General features: G+C 48.0%; 1 protein-coding gene across 1 annotated transcript in view; it reads left to right on the top strand.

The window, feature by feature from the left end:
• Window positions 1–22,633, top strand: part of GNAI2 (G protein subunit alpha i2) — a 465,915-nt gene that overhangs the window by 431,296 nt on the left and 11,986 nt on the right. The window contains exon 7 of the mRNA XM_078661258.1: window positions 18,620–18,773. Coding sequence (XP_078517384.1) covers window positions 18,620–18,773 — 154 coding nt within the window. The remainder of the gene's footprint in view (window positions 1–18,619; window positions 18,774–22,633) is intronic.

The raw sequence follows: 22,633 nt of genomic DNA on the forward strand, positions 1-22,633 counted from the left end.
TGAGTGAGGCTGTGGTTGCGCTGAGTGAGGCTGTGGTTGCGCTGAGTGAGGCTGTGGTTGCGCTGAGTGAGGCTGTGGTTGCGCTGGGTGAGGCTGTGGTTGCGCTGGGTGAGGCTGTGGTTGCGCTGAGTGAGGCTGTGGTTGCGCTGAGTGAGGCTGTGGTTGCGCTGAGTGAGGCTGTGGTTGCGCTGAGTGAGGCTGTGGTTGCGCTGAGTGAGGCTGTGGTTGCGCTGGGTGAGGCTGTGGTTGCGCTGGGTGAGGCTGTGGTTGCGCTGGGTGAGGCTGTGGTTGCGCTGGGTGAGGCTGTGGTTGCGCTGGGTGAGGCTGTGGTTGCGCTGGGTGAGGCTGTGGTTGCGCTGGGTGAGGCTGTGGTTGCGCTGGGTGAGGCTGTGGTTGCGCTGGGTGAGGCTGTGGTGCTGCTGGGTGAGGCTGTGGTGCTGCTGGGTGAGGCTGTGGTGCTGCTGGGTGAGGCTGTGGTGCTGCTGGGTGAGGCTGTGGTGCTGCTGAGTGATGCTGTGGTGGCGCTGAGTGATGCTGTGGTGGCGCTGAGTGATGCTGTGGTGGCGCTGAGTGATGCTGTGGTGGCGCTGAGTGATGCTGTGGTGGCGCTGAGTGATGCTGTGGTGGCGCTGAGTGATGCTGTGGTGCCGCTGAGTGATGCTGTGGTGCCGCTGAGTGATGCTGTGGTGCCGCTGAGTGATGCTGTGGTGGCGCTGAGTGATGCTGTGATGGGGCTGAGTGATGCTGTGGTGGCACTGAGTGATGCTGTGTGTCAGAACCTTAAAGGATACTCTTTAATGCAGTCCCCTCAGGAGCAGATGACCTTAACCCAGCTCCCACTTACCAAGCCCAGAGACAATTATAATTATTGACTCTGCACTTAGCTTGGGGAAAGGGGAAGTGGAAGACAAGACCAAGAGAGACACACCTCTGGCACTGGCTCCTACTTCTGTGGAACTCTATGCTTAATATTTGGCTGGCTACTCTCCAGTATGTTTTGTCTGTAAGCAACTTGTAGTATCGAATTTACTGGAAGATTCACTGTTAAAGTCTAATAAGGTGACCGTAGATACTTTAGATGGTCGTTGTAGTCAGTAACAGTTCTTCACAATGTAATCATCAAGTAATGAGTTAAAAAAAAGTCTGACAAATGTGCTCAAGGAGATTTACAGTACAGTTCTGTGAAGAATTCACACTTTCATATTCAAGCTTAAATACTGCTATAGTCCCTCGACATTAGTTCTTTAGGCAGTTCAAAGCTCTCGTGATTCCAGGCACCGCTGGTCCCGAGTCAGAGCAAGCTGATTAATTAACAATCTTAAATACGCTTACTTGAGAATTTTGAGCTCTTCTCTTCACTGAAGAAACTCAGCTACTTGAATTCCCTCTGACCTTGAAGAATGGAGAACTCAGACTTATTCCAAGAAACTCGAAACTCTGAGGAAAAACGGGGAAAAATTAATTGACACGCTCACAATATTCCAAGAACGGCAACTCTCTTACTTCCCTGATATGTAGAAGTAACGCAGCTGTATTATGCTCAATTCGGTACAAGAAACGGGAAATCTCTCTCAGGAGAACACTCGGTAAACTCCAGTCAGGTTGAAATAACAGTTGAAGTGCGCCGCGCGCTAGTCACGCATGCGCATTATCGAGCACTTCCAATTGTGAGGGAAAACAACTAGACCGCCAACCACTACCAGGAAGTGGAAGCAGGCCACTATTCCCTTAACATGGCGGAACACTGCAAAGAGCGCAATATAATCTGAAGTGAGGTTTTCCAACATGGGTTTCGTCTTCTCCATAAAGATCTTTTAAATTCTGGTTTCGTCAAAGTCTGTTCTTCTTTTCTTGTATTAACTTGGGGGATCCTGACAGTACTTCCCACCAAAATTCGTCCTCTCAACCTTAGTTTTGTAGGATTGGCCTCATGAAATTCCCGAATCAATCTTGGAGCATGAACATTGACAGAAGGCTCCCAAGATCTTTCTTCGGGACCAAAATTCTTCCAGTCAATTTGATAATACAACCTGCCCTTTCTATAGGCTGAGTCTAAAATCTTGTGAACTTCAAACTCCTCCTCTGACTCTAACTGAATTGGTTGTGCTTTAGAGTTAAGCCTCAAATCTGTTGGACTAGCCTTTAGCAAAGAAATGTGAAACACTGGGTGAACTCTAAGATATGCAGGTAATTGAATCTTGACTGTGACTGGATTTAACATTCTTTCTATTTTAAAGGGGCCAATGAATCTAGGTTTGAATTTTTTATTTTTGGTTATCTTTAGATTCTTGGTTGATAACCAGACCTTGTCCCCTGCCTTGAAAGGTGTTTCTTCCCTTCTCTTCTTATCAGCCTGTTTCTTATAGGATTCTTTTGCTTTAGCCAAATTCTCCTTAACCTTCACCCAAGAATTCTGCATTTCTGATACTAATTCCTCAACTGCTGGTACAGGACCCTCTCTTTTTTCCAAAATCAAACTAGGGTGTCTCCCATAATTTACATAGAAAGGGGAGCTACCTGTGGAAGAATGAGTTGCATTATTGTAAGCAAACTCTGCTGCCCAAACTAAGTCTGCTCAATCAGTCTTTTGATCTGACCGATAAAGTCGAAGGTATTGTTCAAGTTCTTGATTCACCCTCTCCGTTTGACCATCAGTTTCTGGATGGTAACTGGTGGAAAAACGAGAGTCAATTCCTAACTTTTGGGTAAAGGCCTTCCAGAAATGTGAAACAAATTGTGTTCCCCGATCTGAAACTAAAACCTTTGGAATTCCGTGCAATTTTACTATGTTCTGAGAAAAAAGTTGAGCCAATTGTGGGGCAGTTGGAACCTTTTTTAAGGGAATGAAATGTACCATTTTAGAAAAGACATCCACAAAGACTAAAATGGTTGTAAACCCCTGACTTGCAGGCAGATCGACAATAAGATCCATTGACACAGTATGCCAGGGATGAGGAGGGGTAGGGAGAGGCATTAACTTCCCTTGCAGGGGCCTTTGATCAGCTTTCCCCCCTAATACATTTCTCACAAGTGGACCCGAATTGCCGTATCTGCCGTTTCATGTCTGGCCACCAAAAATTCCTCTCCACCAATTCAGTAGTCTTATGGATTCCCTTGTGTTCAGCGAGTAAATTGTCGTGACATGACTCCAAGGCTTTTTGTTGAAGCTCTTCAGTGGGGAGAAACAAACAATTGTTCCCATAAGGAAGTCCCTCCCTGATTTCTCTATCTTCAGCTTCTTGAACCCATCTTTCCATATCTTGGACTGTCATTGCTTCTTGAATTTTGTTCACCATCTCAGAGGTATTAGTGACAAGAATGATTTTCTCTTCTGCGCTGATGTTCTGCAATTCCTTTCTAACTTCCGAAGTGTCAGAATCAATACGAGATAATGCATCTGCCTTTGCGTTGCATTTCCCTGGTCTGAAGGTAATCTCAAAATCGGCAAAAAATAACGACCATCTTAATTGCCTGGCAGTCAAGGTGCGTGCTGATTTTAAAAATTGCAAGTTCCGATGATCCGTAAACACTGTAACCTTGTGTTTAGCACCCGACAAGTAGTGCAGCCATTCCACAAAGGCCTTTTTTACCGCCAATAGCTCTTTATCTGCAATTGAGTAGTTACATTCTGGAGGACTCCGTTTTTTGTAATAATATGCCACCAGATGCAATTGACCTGTAGTGGGATGACGCTGTGACAAAATTCCCCCGATGGCAAAATCAGATGCATCGGCCTCCACATAAAATGGTTCCTCCGTTCTTGGGTGTAGTAAAATTGGTGCGCGTGTGAAAGATCTCTTCAAAAATTGAAAGGCTTCTGCCTCGATTCCCCAAACGAATTTGACTCCTTTTCTTAATAACTGAGTGATAGGAGCTACCTTCTGGGAAAACTCTGGGATGAATCTTTGATAAAAAATTGAAAATCCCCAAAAACTTTGAATTTCTTTCACCGATTTTGGAGGCGGCCAATCTTGCACTGCCTTGACTTTGGTTGAATCCATGCTTACTCCTTCTGGGGATAGGACGAATCCCAAGAATTCCACTTGGGTTACATGAAATGCACATTTTTCCAATTTTACATATAAATGATTTTCCATTAACTTAGTCAAGATTGCTCCAACATGCTGAGTGTGCTCATTCACATCTTTTGAAAAAATTAAGATGTCATCAATATAGACAACCGCTACCCGGTCCAAAAATTCTCTTAAAACATCATTCACGAAGTGCTGAAAGGCTGCGGGGGCGTTGCACAACCCATACGGCATGGCATGACCTGATATTCAAACAAGCCATATCGGGTGCGAAAAGCTGTTTTCCATTCGTCCCCAGGAGCCACTCTGATTAGGTGATAAGCAGCCCGTAAATCCAGTTTCGTGTAAATCCGAGCATCTTTTACTTGATCTAATAATACGGAGATCAAGGGAAGAGGGTACCTGTTCTTAACAGTTACCTGGTTCACCGCCCTATAGTCGATGCAAGCACAAAGTTCTCCATTCTTCTTTGGGATAAAAAACAAAGGGGAAGAAACAGGAGATTGTGAGGGGCGAATAAAACCATTGGCGAGATGTTTATCCAGATATTCTTTTAAATACCTATTCTCTGCTTCCGTGAGGGCATAAATCCGACTGCAGGGTAAATTTGCCCCAGGCTCAATTTCGATTTTGCAGTCATATGGATGATGTGGCGGCAACTTTTCCGCTTCTTGTTTGTCAAATACAGATGCCAAATCTTGATACTCCACAGGAACTTCTTTGGGTTCTACAGTACAAATTTGGGCGGGGCCATGGTGAACCAAATTTCGGACCGGGGTATCTTCAAGGGTTAGATCTTGATCACTGAAGCAATGTTCCAAACAATAAGAAGAATCCATTACTATAGATCTCTCACTTCAATCTATTCTTGGATTGTGTTCAGTTAACCAGGGCAAGCCAAGGATTAACTGAAATTGTGGTGTGTCAATTAAATTGAAGGTAATGAATTCAGAGTGGCCTCCCAACCCCTTCAACCTAACTAATTCTGTTTCGTGAGTAATCGGGCCAGACAAAAGATTTGTTCCGTCAACAGCTCGAACCACCTCCTTAAACTTCTTTTCCACAAAGCGCAAACCTTTCTGTTTGGCATATTTTATGTCACAAAAATTTCCCGTTGCCCCTGAGTCGATCATAACGGAGGCTTCTTCAATTTCTTGACCTCTGAATTTTACTGAAAAAATGGCAATGAGATGAGGGGCAGCTGACTGCAAGGTGTTCATAATGTGCTGTGGATTTGGAGCTGACTTTACTGACGCTTCCACCCGTGCAACTCATTCTATGGGCGAAGCCGATCTTTTAACAGTTGTGAGGTCTTGGGCTTCTTCGGCAATCCTTAACGAAATGCCCAGATTGTCCGCAATATAAGCACAATTGAGAATTTCTTCGTCTCTCCTTCTCTTCCTTAGACAAGGGTCCTCTAATAGATCCAATTTGCATGGGCTCTTCAGTGGGCCCACCTTCCGAATTCTTCTGAACTTCTGTTTTCATTCGATCAAATCGTGGAGGTGGAGGGCGAAATTCTTTCTTTCATGCCGACGCTCACTTAATCGGTGATCGATCTGAAGAACTAAATCTATGAGTTCGCAAACTTCGGTGGGTCTCTGAGGAATTTGTGCCAAAGCATCCTTTAATTAATCTCGTAGTCCTCGATAAAATATGGCTGCTCTTTTCTCCTCTGGCCAGTTGGTCTCCACAATTAATTTGTTGAAATTTGCTAAATAACCAACCAAGTCTCGGGTACCCTGCTTGAGATCCAGTAGTTCATTGTCAGTCGCCTGGGAGGCTGAGCGTCGGTCAAATATCCGCGCAAACTCTACTTTGAAGTTTACAAAATTAAACAAAATCGGATCATTTTTTGTGACCAAAGACATGGACCATGCAGCGGCATCCCCGGTCAGATACGACAACACGAAGGCCACTTTAGCTTGATCTTCTGCAAAAATAACTGGCCGGCATAAAAAAATGCAACAAACAATGGGTCAAAAATATTTGGGCCTTAAGAGGATCACCACCATATCTCTCTGGAGGGGCTAAAGGAATGATAGGTGAGATGGCATGAATTACTTGAGTGGATAGATCAGAAGATGAGGGATGAAGGTGGGTGCAGAAGTTCCCTTAAATACAGACCCTGCAGCAACCAAATCATCCGATCTCTGACTAGATCTCCTAGCTTCTTCCCGTAGAGCGTTATTCTCTTCTAACGTGTTATTTAATTGATCCTGCATATTATTTAAAACATTTGTTAAAGCCTTCAAGTCCAAACCTTCTGCCATGCTGCTCGGGAGGGGGCCTGACCTCAATGAAGAGGAAGGCACTTCAATCTGTCAGAACCTTAAAGGATACTCTTTAATGCGGTCCCCTCAGGAGCAGATGACCTTACCCCAGCTCCCACTTACCAAGCCCAGAGACAATTATAATTATTGACTCTGCACTTAGCTTGGGGGAAAGGGGAAGTGGAAGACAAGACAAAGAGAGACACGCCTCTGGCACTGGCTCCTACTTCTGTGGAACTCTATGCTTAATATTTGGCTAGCTACTCTCCAGTATGTCTTGTCTGTAAGCAACTTGTAGTATCGAATTTACTGGAAGATTCACTGTTAAAGTCTAATAAGGTGACCGTAGATACTTTAGATGGTCGTTGTAGTCAGTAACAGTTTTTCACAATGTAATCATCAAGTAATGAGTTCAAAAGAAGTCTCTGACAAATGCGCTCAAGGAGATTTACAGTACAGTTCTGTGAAGAATTCACACTTTCATATTCAAGCTTGAATACTGCTATAGTCCCTCAACATTAGTTCTTTAGGCAGTTCAAAGCTCTCGTGATTCCAGGCACCGGTGAGTCAAACGAGTTAATAAATCACTCGGGAACTCTGTGGACCCGAGTCAGAGCAAGCTGATTGATTAACAATCTTAAATAGGCTTACTTGAGAATTTTGAGCTCTTCTCTTCACTGAAGAAACTCTGCTACTTGAATTCCCTCTGATCTTGAAGAATGGAGAACTCGGAGACTTATTCCAAGAAACTCGAAACTCTGAGGAAAAACAGGGAAAAATTAATTGACATGCTCACAATATTCCAAGAACGGCAACTCTCTTACTTCCCTGATATGTAGAAGTAACGCTGCTGTAATATGCTCAATTCGGTACAAGAAACGGGAAATTTCTCTCAGGAGAACACTCGGTAAACTCCAGTCAGGTTGAAATAACAGTTGAAGTGCGCCGCGTGCTAGTCACGCATGCGCATTATCGAGCACTTCCAATCGTGAGGGAAAACAACTAGACCGCCAACCACTACCAGGAAGTGGAAGCGGGCCACTATTCCCTTAACATGGCGGAACGCTGCAAAGAGCGTAATATAATCTGAAGTGAGGTTTTCCAACATGGGTTTCGTCTTCTCCATAAAGATCTTTTAAATTCTGGTTTCGTCAAAGTCTGTTCTTCTTTCTTGTATCAACTTGGGGGATCCTGACACTGTGGTGGCGCTGAGTGATGCTGTGGTGGCGCTGAGTGATGCTGTGGTGGCGCTGAGTGATGCTGTGGTGGTGCGGAGTGATGCCGTGGTGGTGCGGAGTGATGCCGTGGTGGTGCGGAGTGATGCCGTGGTGGTGCGGAGTGATGCCGTGGTGGTGCGGAGTGATGCCGTGGTGGTGCGGAGTGATGCCGTGGTGGTGCGGAGTGATGCCGTGGTGGTGCGGAGTGATGCCGTGGTGGTGCGGAGTGATGCCGTGGTGGTGCGGAGTGATGCCGTGGTGGTGCGGAGTGATGCCGTGGTGGTGCGGAGTGATGCCGTGGTGGTGCGGAGTGATGCCGTGGTGGTGCGGAGTGATGCCGTGGTGGTGCGGAGTGATGCCGTGGTGGTGCGGAGTGATGCCGTGGTGGTGCGGAGTGATGCCGTGGTGGTGCGGCGTGATGCCGTGGTGGTGCGGCGTGATGCCGTGGTGGTGCAGCGTGATGCCGTGGTGGTGCAGCGTGATGCCGTGGTGGTGCAGCGTGATGCCGTGGTGGTGCAGCGTGATGCCGTGGTGGTGCAGCGTGATGCCGTGGTGATGCTGAGTGATGCATTCTTGGCCCTGAGTGATGCTGTGGTGGCGCTGAGTGATGCTGTGGTGGCGCTGAGTGATGCTGTGGTGGCGCTGAGTGATGCATTCTTGGCCCTGAGTGATGCTGTGGTGGTGCAGAGTGATGCTGTGGTGGTGCAGAGTGATGCTGTGGTGGTGCAGAGTGATGCTGTGGTGGTGCAGAGTGATGCTGTGGCGGTGCAGAGTGATGCTGTGGCGGTGCAGAGTGATGCTGTGGCGGTGCAGAGTGATGCATTCTTGGCCCTGAGTGATGCTGTGCATATGTGTATGTGCGCAGTTAAGCTTATGTAACTCTCTGTGTGTGTACCTCTCCATGTAAGACGTGTGTTAATGCGGCACGCTAAAAAGAAAGACTACTAACGAAGTATTAAAGGCCTGCACATAACTTGCTCGTCCACTACAACAGCTGTGGTGTGTGTCCTCTTTACATCAAAAGTATCTGATATAACCATGGTAGATCCACAAAGCTTGGTGGTTTCAAATGCCTCATTTACAATGCTGGTCAATGAACATTAATGACGTTATTACCTGTTTAGTAAGTTGTTTTATTGTCATGCCTCTCAAAGTACAAGCTCTGGCATTGCGCTGAGGGGGGCGGGGTCGAGCATTCCTTTGAAGTCTGAAGCTCTCGGCATTGCTGTGGCGGGTCTGATGCGATGATGCGAGGCACAGACAAATGGTGGTTTGTGACGTGACTGGTGTGGCGGGGGAGCGGGTGGCATTCCTTTGAAGTCTGATGCCGAGGAGCAAATGGCAAGCGCGCACACGGAGCACATGCACCGTGCGTAGTCCGCCTGCCAAAGCCCTCTTGGTAAGCTTTCCTGGTGCACTTCTATATCTCTCGCCATAGCGATTGCTTAACAGCAATAGCTAGGCGAGACCTAAAAACTAAATGTACGTGGTCCAAAGGAATAGATTAAAGACCAATGTTCTTGTGTTGTTATCTGAAGGCTTCTCATTTTCATCTCCAAAATTAAAAAAAACAAGACTTTGTCTTTTTGAAGTGAAGTTTGTGGTTCTTTCTGTAATGTGCCGTGGTAGAGCTGGCCTGCGGCGGCTCAGTGATGACACTGAACACGGAGCGATAGCAGAGAAAGGGTAGAGCCACACAGTTTAGTGAAACTTCTGGTATATTTGTCATTGATTTCATAGAAACCCAAAGGATGATAAGTGTGAGGGGCGAAGAGAGATATTGATTGCCACTAGAAGAGATGCGTCCTCAAGTTAACATCTAATTAAATCAATTTGGTCAAGCAAGGTGATCGACAACAAGAGAGAAGTGGATACATTATGGTGTGCTTCAGGATGAGTAGATGGAATCAAGCTGTGGATCATTACTAGAACCAAGGTGTTCAATATACGGATTTGTAAATGAGGGAGGAAGTAGCGGCTGGTCTTCTGGACTGCTGGACGAGCGGCGGGGGCAGGAGGGGTATAAAGGTTGCAGGTAAAGTCAGATTTGTTTTCTTCAACTGAAAATGCTTAAAGGCATATTTCATAAAATAGTTTGACAGCACTGTCTGTCAGATTCCCTCTTGAACAAGAGGCATCTGACCTTTTACATCAAAGTACTATATGGGTGTGTATATATAATGAGCATGTTAATTCTCCACAGGTTCGCTTTAGGATTAACTTGACGTTTTGATGAACAAAATATAGAAACTTCATGAGTGTTTATTCAATGCAGAACAATGGACACTGAAAGAGTGCAAAACTCAGAGACATGAGAAAATAATAATCACAGTGCCAAAGTGAAGCCAAGGATAAAACAATGTATATAGCTGATTTACCAATATTAGTCTTGGCCTGCCAAGCACCATGGTACCACTTGACCTGAACATCAATCTTCGTTTGACTACATACCGCCACAATTGGCTGGTCCTAATCCAGAATTGTGCAAGTTCATTAATATTAAGACATTTCTTTTCATTATGTTGGAGAGCTAAGTGATGCTTGGTGCAATACATTATCTGAAAGAAACAGGTTAGTATTAGATTCCTTACCTTAGAATATCCCCAGGCGTCAGTCTGGATCCGGAAACTTTTGCGTAGCAGTACCCCTGCGCGTCGGTAGGCGTCGTCTGCAGGCGTCTCCTGCGGCTCCGCGTCCGTCGTCGGCGTTGTGCGCCGTGATGACGTCGCTGGAGTATATAGACGCCGCCTCCACGCGCTGACGTCAGTTCTTCTTTTTTCCGCGCCAGTTAGCGCAGATCCGAAGAGCAGTACTCCGGTCTTTTGACCAAAGTTTTTGAATCTTATCTTTACTCTTAAGGTGCCGGTAGGATGCCCGGTTTTAAGAATTGTGACGGCTGTGACCGCACGATGTCGGTCACGGACCATCACCGACTCTGCCTCCGGTGCCTGGGCCCGGACCACGACGTGGACGCCTGCGTCGATTGCCGGGCCTTGACGAATAAAGCTAGATGGGAGCGGTCCCGCAAGCTACTCGAGCTCCGGGTGTCAGCCCCGCGTCGAGAGCGGTCCCGGTCCGGACGGAGGTCGAGGGAGCGATCGAGGGAGCGGTCGCGGAGCCGTCACGAGCGCTCCGAGAGTCGTCACCATTCCTCTGGTTCCTCAGGTAGGAAGCACAAGAAGTCGGGGCGTCGTCATCGTACCCCCGACTCCCCCCCGACGCTCGCGCGATGCGGCCGGGGGTTCGGGTGGCCCCGGCTCCGCGTGAGCCGCCGGCGCGGAATGCTCCATACCCTACGGTCCCTGGGCAAGGCGTGACGCCCGAGGAGATAGAGGCGTTCCTCATGGCCATGAGGGCACTGTCTCCTCCGACGGGGCCTACGGCGCCTGCGGGCCCGGTGGTCCCGTCCGGGGGCCCTAGCGGTTCGGGTGCTCCTGCCTCGACGCCGTCGGGTGCTCCGGCCCCGACGTCGCCGGCGGCTCTGGCCCCGGCGCCGCAGGGGCCTTCAGGGTCGACGCCGGCTGGTCCACCGGCCTCTCCGGCGCCGATTCCATCGGGGCAACCCACGGTGCCGCCCCCGCGCGGCGCCGGGGCTCCGGTGCCAGTTCCGGCCGGCGCCGGCTCCGGGCGGCGCCGCCCCCATTCCCTCTCCGACTCCGGACGCGGAGTCGGACCGGCGTCGCCCGACGCCGAGTCCGGCGCCGAGGGGGTCTGTTGACCCCGGGGAGCCGGTCTACATTGTTGACTCCGAATATGGTGAGGATGTAGATTACGGAGAGGAATGGGAGGGGTCTGAGGACCCTCTGACCCGCGAGTGTCAGTACGACGTGGACTGGACAGGCGACTTGGGTGACGCCAGTGGTCTGGATGACTCCCCCAACCCTGGCTTTGTCTCGCCTCCTACCGTGGCTACGGAGGAGGGGGCAGCTTATTCCGTGGTGTTGATGAGGGCTGCCAAGGCCTTACACCTTGAGCTCCTCGTCGCGGCCGTGAGGACTAACATCCTCACTGAGGTACTCAAACCGCAGTCATGCCCACAGGAGCCACTGCTGCCGTTCAATGAGGCCTTAACTGACGTTCTTTTGGGCACGTGGTCCAGGCCCGCTTCAGGTTCGCCTGTTGATAGGAACGTGGCCAGACGCCACCGTCCGTGTACGGATGACCCAAAGTTCTTGTCCTCCCATCCCACCCCTGAGAGCCTGGTGATCCAGGCCTCGACTTCACAGTCCGCATTCCCGTCGGCCCCGCCCGACCGGGAATCTAAGAGGTACGACCAGTATGGTAAGAAGGTCTTTTCGTCCCTGAGTCTGGGACTGCGGTCTTGCAACACCGCATGCCTCTTAGGCCGCTACACCCACTCTCTGTGGGATACGGTCGCGGAACTGCTGCCTGAATGCCCGCTGGAGGTGCGGGCTAAGCTCGGCAAGGCTATGATTGAAGGCCGAGACGCAGCGAGATACTCCATAAGGTGTGGTCTTGATACGACCGACTCACTGGGCAGAGCGATGTCCACGACGGTGGCGATTCGTCGCCACGCCTGGCTGAGGTCCGCCAATTTCTCGGCAGATGTCCAGAATGCATTGATGGACATGCCGTTTGATGGCAGTCGCCTGTTTGGCGACAAAGCGGACCACGCGCTGGAACGCTTCAAGGACTCCAGGGTCACGGCCAAGTCCTTGGGTCTCTCGACCCAGCGCCAGCAAACGGGGTCGTTTCGCTCCTTTCGTGGCCACGGAAGGGGCGGTCCCACACGTGCTGCAAGCCACGCGCCGCAACAGACTTCTCAACGTGGCGGCGGCCGTGGGAACCGCCGTGGTGGCGGTCGGGGACAGCGGCGAGGTCAATCCACACCTCCCCCCGCAGCTTCCGCCTCTAAATCCTCCTAGTCCGTGCTTTCAGACCCATGTGACGCCGGTGGGCGGCAGGGTTCGCCATCACCTCTCCCACTGGCGCACAATAACATCGGACAGGTGGGTGCTGCAGCTCGTCCGAAGGGGCTACTCCCTCCCCTTCGAGACCACTCCTCCAGCCATGCCACCGCAGAACCACCGTGTGTCGGGGGACCACTTGACACTTCTGCAGGAGGAAGTTACGGCCCTCTTGGCCAAGGGGGCCATCGAGCGCGTTCCTGGACCAGAAGTAGGATGTGGTTGCTATTCCCACTACTTTCTGGTACCCAAGAAGGACAAAGGGGGTCTACGTCCTATCTTGGACCTAAGGGACGTCAACGGCTTCCTCCGGAAGGAGAAGTTCAAGATGTTGACATTGGCTCAGGTCTTGGCTGCTCTAGACCCGCAAGACTGGATGGTAGCGTTGGACTTGCAGGATGCGTATTTTCACATCCCCGTCCTGCCGGCCCACCGGCGTTACCTGCGGTTCACGGTAGGCCAGGAGCATTTTCAGTTTATCGTGCTCCCCTTCGGCCTTACCAGCGCCCCACGGGTGTTCACAAAGGTGATGGCGGTGGTCGCAGCCCATCTGCGCAGATCAGGGGTGTCAGTCTTCCCCTATCTAGACGACTGGTTGTTGAAGGCGGGCTCGCCCCAGACAGTCGTCCACCACCTTCAGATGACGGCAGACCTCCTGCATGGGCTGGGGTTTTCCATCAATGTGCCGAAATCACACCTGTGTCCCTCCCAAAAGCTCCTTTTCATCGGAGCGGTTCTCGACTCGGCGCAGTTTCGGGTCTATCCACCGGAACGGCAGGTCCAGGATATCCAGGCTTTGATTCCCATCTTCCAGCCGTTATCCCGGGTTTCGGTCAGGTTGACGCTGCGGCTACTGGGGCTGATGGCTTCCTGCATCCTTCTGGTGCATCACGCCCGGTGGCGGATGCGGGCTCTGCAGTGGGACCTGAAGTTTCAGTGGGCCCAGCATCAGGGCAACTTGTCCGACCATGTCTTGATCTCGGAGGGCACTGCGAGACAACTGCAGTGGTGGCTTACGGACCGCGATTGGGTCAGAGGCAGACCCCTCTCCCTTCCCCAGCCGGAGCACGTTGTTGTGACGGACGCGTCCCTCCAGGGCTGGGGAGGCCACTTGGGAGAGGCAGAGATCAGAGGCATCTGGTCTCCGGCGGAGTCCCGGCTCCATATAAACCTGTTGGAGCTACGGGCGATTCGTCTGGCACTGAAGGCATTCCTCCCCTTTGTCAACGGGAGTGTAGTGCAGGTGTTCACGGACAACACCACCGCCATGTGGTACTGCAACAAACAAGGCGGGGTGGGGTCGTGGACCCTTTGCCAGGAGGCCCTGCGTCTCTGGCAATGGCTGGAACGTCAGGGCGTGACTCTGACGGTTCAACACCTGGCAGGTTCTCTGAACGCCAGGGCGGACGAACTCAGCCGTCGGTGCTCGATGGATCACGAATGGCGTCTGAACTCGGACGTGGCGCAAGGCCTCTTTCTGCGATGGGGAGAGCCTTGGTTAGATCTATTCGCCACAGAAGAGAACGCGCAATGTCATCAGTTCTGCGCGTTGGAGTTTCCAAGACGGCACTCGCACGGCGACGCCTTTCGGCGCGAGTGGAGTTGCGGTCTGTTATACGCCTTTCCGCCTATACCACTTCTGCCCAGAGTGCTGAAGAAGATCAGGCGCGACCGGGCCCAAGTCATCCTTGTGGCTCCGGACTGGGCTCGAAGATACTGGTATCCCGAGCTACTCAGCATGTCAGTCGGTCCCCCGATCCGCCTGCCCCTTCAGGAGGACCTTCTGTCGCAGCAGCAGGGGACGGTCCTCCACCCGAACCTGTCCAGCCTCCACCTCCATGCGTGGAGATTGAGCGGCGACAGTTGAGGCCATTCGACTTGCCTCCTGAAGTCTGTGATGTGATTCTGGCAGCCAGGCGTCCCTCCACGAAGTCGGTATACGCCTGCCGGTGGAACAGATTTGTGGCATGGTGCACAGCAAAGGCTGTGGATCCTCTTTCTGCCCCTCTTTCCGAGGTTCTCCTCTTTCTTCTCTCTCTTGCCCAGCAGGGCTCTGCTCTGGGCACTATCAAGGGCTACCTTTCTGCCCTTTCGGCCTTTCTGAGGCTGCCTGATCAACCTTCTTTGTTCAAGTCCCCTATTGTAACAAGATTCTTGAAGGGCATCACACACGTGTTTCCACCTGTCCCGTTTGTGATGCCTCAGTGGGACTTGAACCTGGTTCTGACCTTCTTGATGTGTGCTCCCTTCGAGCCACTTCATTCCTGTCCTCTCCGTCTCCTGACTTTAAAGACGGCCTTCCTGGTTGCCATCACCTCTGCCAGGAGAGTGAGTGAGCTCCAGGCTCTTTCTGTCAAACCTCCTTTCATGTCCATTCATCCAGACAAGGTGGTTCTGAGAACTAGACCTTCTTTCCTGCCCAAAGTAGTCTCTGCTTTTCACATCGGGCAGTCCATCACCTTACCCTCCCGCCTCCGCATCCTTCAAAGGATGAAGAGCGGCTCCATCGTCTGGACCCAAAACGTGCGCTTTCATTTTATATGGATCGCACACGCCAGTTCCGGGTGGATGACCAACTGTTTGTTGGCTACGTGGGTGCGAAGAAGGAAGGGGCGGTACATAAACGGACCATCTCTCGGTGGGTCTCTGTGCATCAAAGCGTGCTACTCTTTGGCTCGGAAGGAGCCTCCTGTTGGGCTGAGGGCCCATTCCACTCGGGCCACGGCGGCTACTACTGCCCTGGGCCGGGGAGTCCCTTTGCAGGACATTTGCCAGGCGGCTACGTGGGCCTCGCTGCACACCTTTGCGAGGCACTACTGCCTGGACAGTCAAGTCCGGAGGGATGGCTTCTTTGGCCGTTCGGTCCTCCAGGACTTTCTGGTGTAGGATTGTATCGGTTCGCAGACCCACCACCGGGGTTGGTATTGCTGGGGTATCTATTCTAAGGTAAGGAATCTAATACTAACCTGTTTCTTTCAGATGAACAAGATACTTACCTTCGGTAACGATATATCTGTAAGAAACAGTAGTTAGTATTAGATTCCTTACCGCCCCGCCCATCCTCCCCGTTCTGCGAACTGATACCTAGGGTTAAGGACTTCCCTTTCAGGGCCCTAGTTTCAAATGGCACCAGTGTTGGTTCTCGCATAGCTCTGCGTGTTCTGGCGCGGAAAAGCTATGTACAAAGAACTGACGTCAGCGCGCGGAGGCGGCGTCTATATACTCCAGCGACGTCATCACGGCGCACGACGCCGACGACGGACGCGGAGCCGCAGGAGATGCCTGCAGACGACGCCTACCGACGCGCAGGGGTACTGCTACGCAAAAGTTTCCGGATCCAGACTGACGCCTGGGGATATTCTAAGGTAAGGAATCTAATACTAACTACTGTTTCTTACAGATATATCGTTACCAAAGGTAAGTAACTTGTTCGTTTAGCTATTTGGTGCACGTTAAGCGTAATAGGCCTTAATGGAGTATCAGTTTCCATTCTATGGCCAAAGACACATTTAGGGTTATAGGCATGTTCTTATGTATGCAGTAGTCATGCATGTGAAGGTTTCACCTTGTTTAGTAAATCTTCAAGCCAATGTCCTCTTTTATTTGATCAGCAAATTGTTTAAGCATATAGCTCATACCTTTGAGTTCTGAATTGGGATAAACAATGTAACAGTCCTTGAGGAAATGCACTTACCAAAATCTTTAAGCGAGATTGCTCGAATATTAATAAATTGCTAAGTAACAACTTTTGTTACATCAAATATGCAAATGGCTGTTTTCCTAGTAAGGAAACTTTTGGAGAACAGAAACTTCCAAGTTCACTTGAGCACAACCCCAGCCCTTACTATTACTAAACTCTCACCTCAGAACTGGCCGCACCTCCAGTAATTCAGCAACCATATCCCAGCTGAACTTCAGCATTGGACTATTATTTTTAGAGTTGATATGTTTCTTTTTCATTTTGTTCTCCATTTTATCTCGAGTCATGAGATGAGTTCATATGACCGCCCAACATCATTATACTCCTAAAGCAATGGCTTCCTAATAAATTGCTGCTGGTATCATTGGTAGTGCAGGTCCTGCGTATCAAACTCTCTGCGCCTACTAAGTCCACCAGCTGATGGCACACTTGAACAACATGGCTCTAGCTTTAGTGAGCATTATAGATAATGGGGTAACCCAATAAGTCAAGACGGACCTGGGTATAGTACAGGAATATAGAGGGGGTCCGTGACCGATTCGTCATGAGTTGAATTCAGTTCTAAGAACAATTTATATTGTGTACATTACTACAATACTAATACTCAATATCTCAATGAACAACCTAAATCATGCATCCAATATTAATTCAAGAATAAATGTATTAAAAACCACACACGTAGAAGTGCCAAAACAACAAAAATTGCTTTCACAAATAAATTATTCACTTAATAATTCAAAGAATAATTCAAAGTCATCATTCAAAGAATCAAGGTTGCACGCAGAAGAGGAAAAAAGGGTTTGGGGTGTGGTAGTGGTGGGTAGTAAAAGGTTCAAGTCAAAGGAATAAGGAGCATCACAATTCAATGCTTTAAATACACTGGTAGTGAAGACCAGTACAAGAAAACCTGTCCGCTATATAACATTCATTTACATGTAATCTGTACATTTTTCAATGTGCACACAATGCATGATCAAGGGCAATCCGGTATAGAGCAGGTACAGGTCTTGGTACAGTGAAAGGCGTCGACGTTTCGACTCGGCTGATGCAGAGAGGGAAACTTGAGCCTCTGCTGCGAGTCTTCATCAGGACGGGGTATGGCAACCTATTCCTGGTGCCAGGCCTGACTACTCGGGTAAGCTGCAAACTTGCGAAGGCCAATGACCAAGTTGCGCCAGAGGCACAGAGTTTCATGGTGTGCAGTCACTAACACCATATGCTGGGTTCATCCATAAATGACGAGTGTGAAATTAATCACTGTCCTTGATAAGAGGAGAACGCCGTGAAGTCCATGTTGCTCCTACGGATCGTCGGCAAGGCTTGCTTAATTGTATTGCTTAATGACATTTGACTGAAGAGTAAAACCTTTGCATTAATGACCCATACATACTACTTGTAACTTATTGTATGCCTGGGTGTTTGTCTCTGCTATAACAGCAGATTATTCCTTGTTCTTAAATATGCGACACTGTAAACTTGCAGCCTGGACTTGTACTATAGGGGTGGAGACTACTTGGATAAAATTGAAACGAAGACTTGTTTCCTTGACCTCAAACAATATGTCCTGGTTGTCAATATCTAGACGTTTCAAACCACTGAATGTATGTATATTTAGTATTATTTTTTCTGAAAACATGAGGGTGGTGAGGCAGCTAAAACTTTCTCTAGGCTAGACCTAAAACAAATGGTTGTCCTACTGGTCCTTCCTCGGGCATTATAGCAATATTTTGGACAAAAGTTAAAAACAAATTATCCAGAACTCCTCTGCTGATTGTGGAAGTATTGTGGTGTTTCCATAATGCATTAGGCAGAAATCAAACGGAACTGAAGTGTGAATTTCTAGTATACAAAACAGGCTCATATGACACTTCTAAGGTGAATAAAAACTTTCACATTTTCTCATTATTTATGACTTTGTATGCTGCCAACTGTGTTTTCCTCCCATTTAACAGTGCTTACTTGATCACGAAGTTTATATGAAAGAGGATATATCAAATGTAAACACTCTGCTGTTTTGACAGGGTGTTAATATATGTATGCAAATATCCAGTATACTGTATTAATTAAACAAAATAAGGTACATAGAGACATAGGCGTAGTCGGTTGTCCTGACAGCGCTTGTCAGATGCTATTTTCAATTCTCTTCTCTTTCCTAGATGAATAAGCTTTGCTTCTAATCCCCCGGTCAAAAGAATTTGCATAGGAAATGGCTGTTGAAAATAATACAGTTCTGTCAATCAGCCTTTCGCTCACACTTATTTGCAAAACAAAAACTTAAAGTAATCTTATTTGGAGAATCTATTGGTGGTTTTTGTTTTCAAGTTTATTTTATTCTTTCCGGTAAATATGACCTTGTTTCATGAGTTGACATATTCCTCCTCTATCTTCTCCAGATGAAACCGCTTGGTGCAATATTCCAAAGTTTCACTTCATTCGAATAGACTAATGCTCCATTCTTTTTTCTCTCTAGAATCGCATGCATGAAAGCATGAAACTCTTCGACAGCATCTGCAATAATAAGTGGTTTACGGACACATCCATCATACTCTTCCTCAACAAGAAAGATCTTTTTGAGGAGAAGATCACCCACAGTTCACTGACCATCTGTTTTCCAGAGTATTCAGGTAGGTTTGAATCCTCTAGTTTTGAAGGCATGCATTCTGTGTGGTTCTATAGAGAACTTGCCTTCATGTGTTTTATTATAAGAGATATTATTCACTGTAGAGAAGGTTCTATTTAAGGTATGGAATTATTCATGCCTTAAATAGGTTGTAGATGCCATTGTGCTCATTGTACATTTTATCAGGTGATTTAAATTTGAACACGTATGGTATTCATGTGGTGCAAGCCTAGCTGAAAGGCAGTGGAATTCTATACACTGTCAAATACAAAGATACAGTCAGCAAATGATTGACTTGTAGCTGGGTTCTGGTAGCAAAAGTGGGCTGTTACAGTTTTCTTATCTAGTGTTCTAAGGGGTGTATCTTCAGTTCTTTGGTAATTGGAGGAGTGCTTGGGTGGACTTTGGGGTATAAGGATGCAGTTCCAGATCCTGGGAACCTGTTGCCTTGTTTTTTTCTTTTCTACCCTTCATCTCCAGTCTGATGTTGCCAGTTCTCCTGAAGGCAGAGAGCTGTTATCCAGGTAGGTAGCGGTGCCAGGTAAGATGGATTCTTATAGTGTGTAGCTGTTTAGGGTTCGCTTTTGCCATGCTTGTGAAATCTCTTTGAACAAAACAAAAAAATCTGTAAGGGAGTTAGAGCAGGCCCATTACTTACCTTTGGTTTATTTCTCACGCCACTCTTGTATCCTTTCATCATGTTGGTCTGCGGCTCCTCCTGCCTCCAACTTCCTGTTTGTCATCACGTCTTCGTCCTTGCTATGGAGCTTGGACCAAGTACTGCTTCCAGTGGCCACTGGCCACGCACTTGGATCATACTTTATTTAAGCATTCAAGAGTCCGCATTTTGTTTGTGGCTTGCCCATCCCTAGCACCACCTCGCTTCCATCGCTGCATGCCCCTTCCCAGTTTGTTGCTGGCCTGTCCCTCCCACCACCTTGCTCCAGATGCTGCATGCCTCTTCCCCACCCCGTCGCTAGGTGTCTCCCTCCTACCTCCATCATAGTTTGTTTTATATAGCGCAAAGTCGACTGGGAGGGCTTACTTGGAGCACTTTAAGTGAGCGCCAGCTACATTTCACAAGGATACACTCATTTCTACAGGCACGAGAGATTAAGTGATTTGCCCAGAATCACAGTAAGCTGAACTAGTGCCAAAACTTGACCCTGGTTCCCCAGCTCCAAAATCACCAGCTCTGGCCGTAACGCCACAGCCTCTCCATGCTCAGTGTTTCAGCTAGCTACACTTTGCCATGCTGGTAACTGCAATGGGCATTTGTTCAAGAATATAAACTGCATATTAAGTATAGGGAAAATACCAATTATAACTTGTTTGTACGTGCATAGCTTAACGTTTTAAATGAAAGGGCTATGACGCTGTCTGAAGGCGTCCTATTTGTTTTTTCTTTTCTTTAAGCCAAGTAGCACAGCAGCTCGCTCTGCTGTGCAAGATTTCAAAAAAAGAATATTGAGAAAGCCAATAGGTCCTGCATAGGCGAAACCTATTGGCTTTGCCAGTACTTGTTTTGATGATGGTGTGGGCAAGCCAGTGGACGTTCATCAGTGTGATGGTGATATGGTCATAATTGTCAGGCAAACTGCAGCATTTAGGATGCCCTTTAGGAGGAGACAAGAGAAAAAGTAGAGTCTGAGAGGTCTTGGAGCAGACCATTGCCACCATCCAGATGCAAGGATACCAGGAGTTGAAGAGTTGAGCTTGCTTTCTAGGAGCGATGGTTCCATAGTGTAACATTTTATGCTCAGTGGTGCTTTTAGGTGTGTTTTTCATGGTTGCGTTTTTTAGGTTTCGCCTATGTCGTACTTGCAGTGTCTGCAAAAGCTATTGTTCTTTTTTAAAAAAAAAACGATTCTTAATGGGCTTAGATCCCCCCATTACTTCTACGTACTATTTGTTGGCCCCCACTTCACTCACGTTTCTTTACTATTGGTCAGCACTTCCTCCTCGCCTCAGTTTCCTCTTGAGGCTTCTCTGTTTATGTTTATGTCCATACAGGACCAGGTACAGCTTCCTTTGGCCAGTTTCCTTCCACTGGCCGCAGACTCATGCAGGTAGTCTTTTGTTTTATTTGGATACCCACTCTTATTGAGTGCATATCCAAAAGTAACTCTGTTACTTCCCGCCTGTCTTTCCCCACAACCCTAGTCCTCCATTGTATTTTACTCGCCCTCCGCTCTCTGATGTGTTGCCCCCCCACCCAAAAAAAAAGAAAATACACCGCCACTGTTGTTTTACATGTTGCATAGTAGTGCAGGCATGATTAAAGCGAAAAAAAAGTGATATGATGCATACAACGTTGGCCGCCTCATAGCACTTTTTTTAAATACTTTAAGCCGTGTTCCACATCAGCTCACGCTGTTGCGCAACATGTAAAAAAATCATTGACGAAGCCAAAAGATTTTGCATAGGTGAAACCTGTTGGCTTTGCCAATGCTTGTTCTTTTAAGTAGCCTGAGTTTGTCAGTGAAGTAAAAGGGATGTCATCGAACATATGGTGGTGGTTTACCTGAACATGTTGTGTGGGATAGTGATCCACAGTTTGCGTTAGTAAAGATGATCACATTTCTGATTGCTAGTATGCCCGACCTCCTGTTGGAGGCTACTTGGATTATTGAAAGGAAGCCATGTCACTGTGAAGGTGTAGCACAAGTTCCAAATTCCACTAGACTTGATGCATCTTTTGTATTGTTGCAAGAAATAGACGCTGTTACGCAGTTGTAAATAAAAAGGTGTCCTCAAGGTAGGTAAACTAGGAGAATTCAACTGAACATCTTAAAAAGATTAACGATGGTGATAGGATGCAGCGTCATTGTATGCATGCTGTGCTAGCATACAGGGTCATCATTGGCAGAAAAGATGGTAAAAGCGCGTAAAATATCAGAAAGTGACATTCTGTCCCAGCACTGGTTGTGTTGGAAAGAGGGTATAATCAAATGTACTGCAGGTAGATTATCTGAGTGGAAGGAGAGTTGAGTGCTCTGATGTGAGAAATGTTTTAAAATGTTGTGCAAAGAAATGAGCGACCAGGCCTGTAGCGGAGTGGTCTGCCATGTGTTGTCTGTTAAAAATAAGACCCTGTTTTTCAAAGTACAGGTTTTGAGTACTTTTCTTGTTTGCTGGGCCACTATAATTTTAATTTTTTTTATTTATTTATTTATAATGCTGTACGTTTATTGCTATTTATAATGTATTATGTTATTTATTATGTTATTTGATGTTGTTTTGTTCTATGGGAAGAGATGTTGCAGTTCAGATGTAATGCGTCCATGTGATTGTTGCCCTGGATATCTCTGCATGTGATTGACATGGAAAATTGCTTGTGGGACCTGTTGCAAAGTTCATTGACAGGGTACAGCCTGGAGGTGGCGCCATTTCGACCAATAAGTCCTACAAAGTTTCTTTGATCTTGCTGGCTTTTTTAGGGAACTATCTCTCACCCCTTGTAACCAAACCCTTACCTCTGAAGTGGATTCTCCCCTTAATGATGTGACAGCTGCTACCCCAACGCGTTACTAGGGAGAGAGATTGTTTTGTTAACCCCTTCCGTGCTGCCGTTGGCCGACGGGAGCACTACCTCGCTACCGACAGAGCCCCGCCCACCTAATAGAACGCCCGCACCGTGGTTAAGGCGTTAAACCTCATTACAGGCTTCTTGCCTAGATTGTTTCCTAATCTTGTGCCAGAGTCTAGAAGTCTTTAGCCGGAAGCTTTACTTAATTCTACATTTTCTTTTGTTTTAGACATGATCAGAGCAGTCCCGGCACACTGCTCTAGTGTGATTTTTGTGTCCCTTTCCATATAAACCTGTGATTAAATCCACCCCCCCTCAGCGTTCTATGGCACCCA

This window comes from Lissotriton helveticus, chromosome 9 (genome assembly GCF_964261635.1).
Source record: "Lissotriton helveticus chromosome 9, aLisHel1.1, whole genome shotgun sequence".
Taxonomy (NCBI): Eukaryota; Metazoa; Chordata; class Amphibia; order Caudata; family Salamandridae; genus Lissotriton; species Lissotriton helveticus.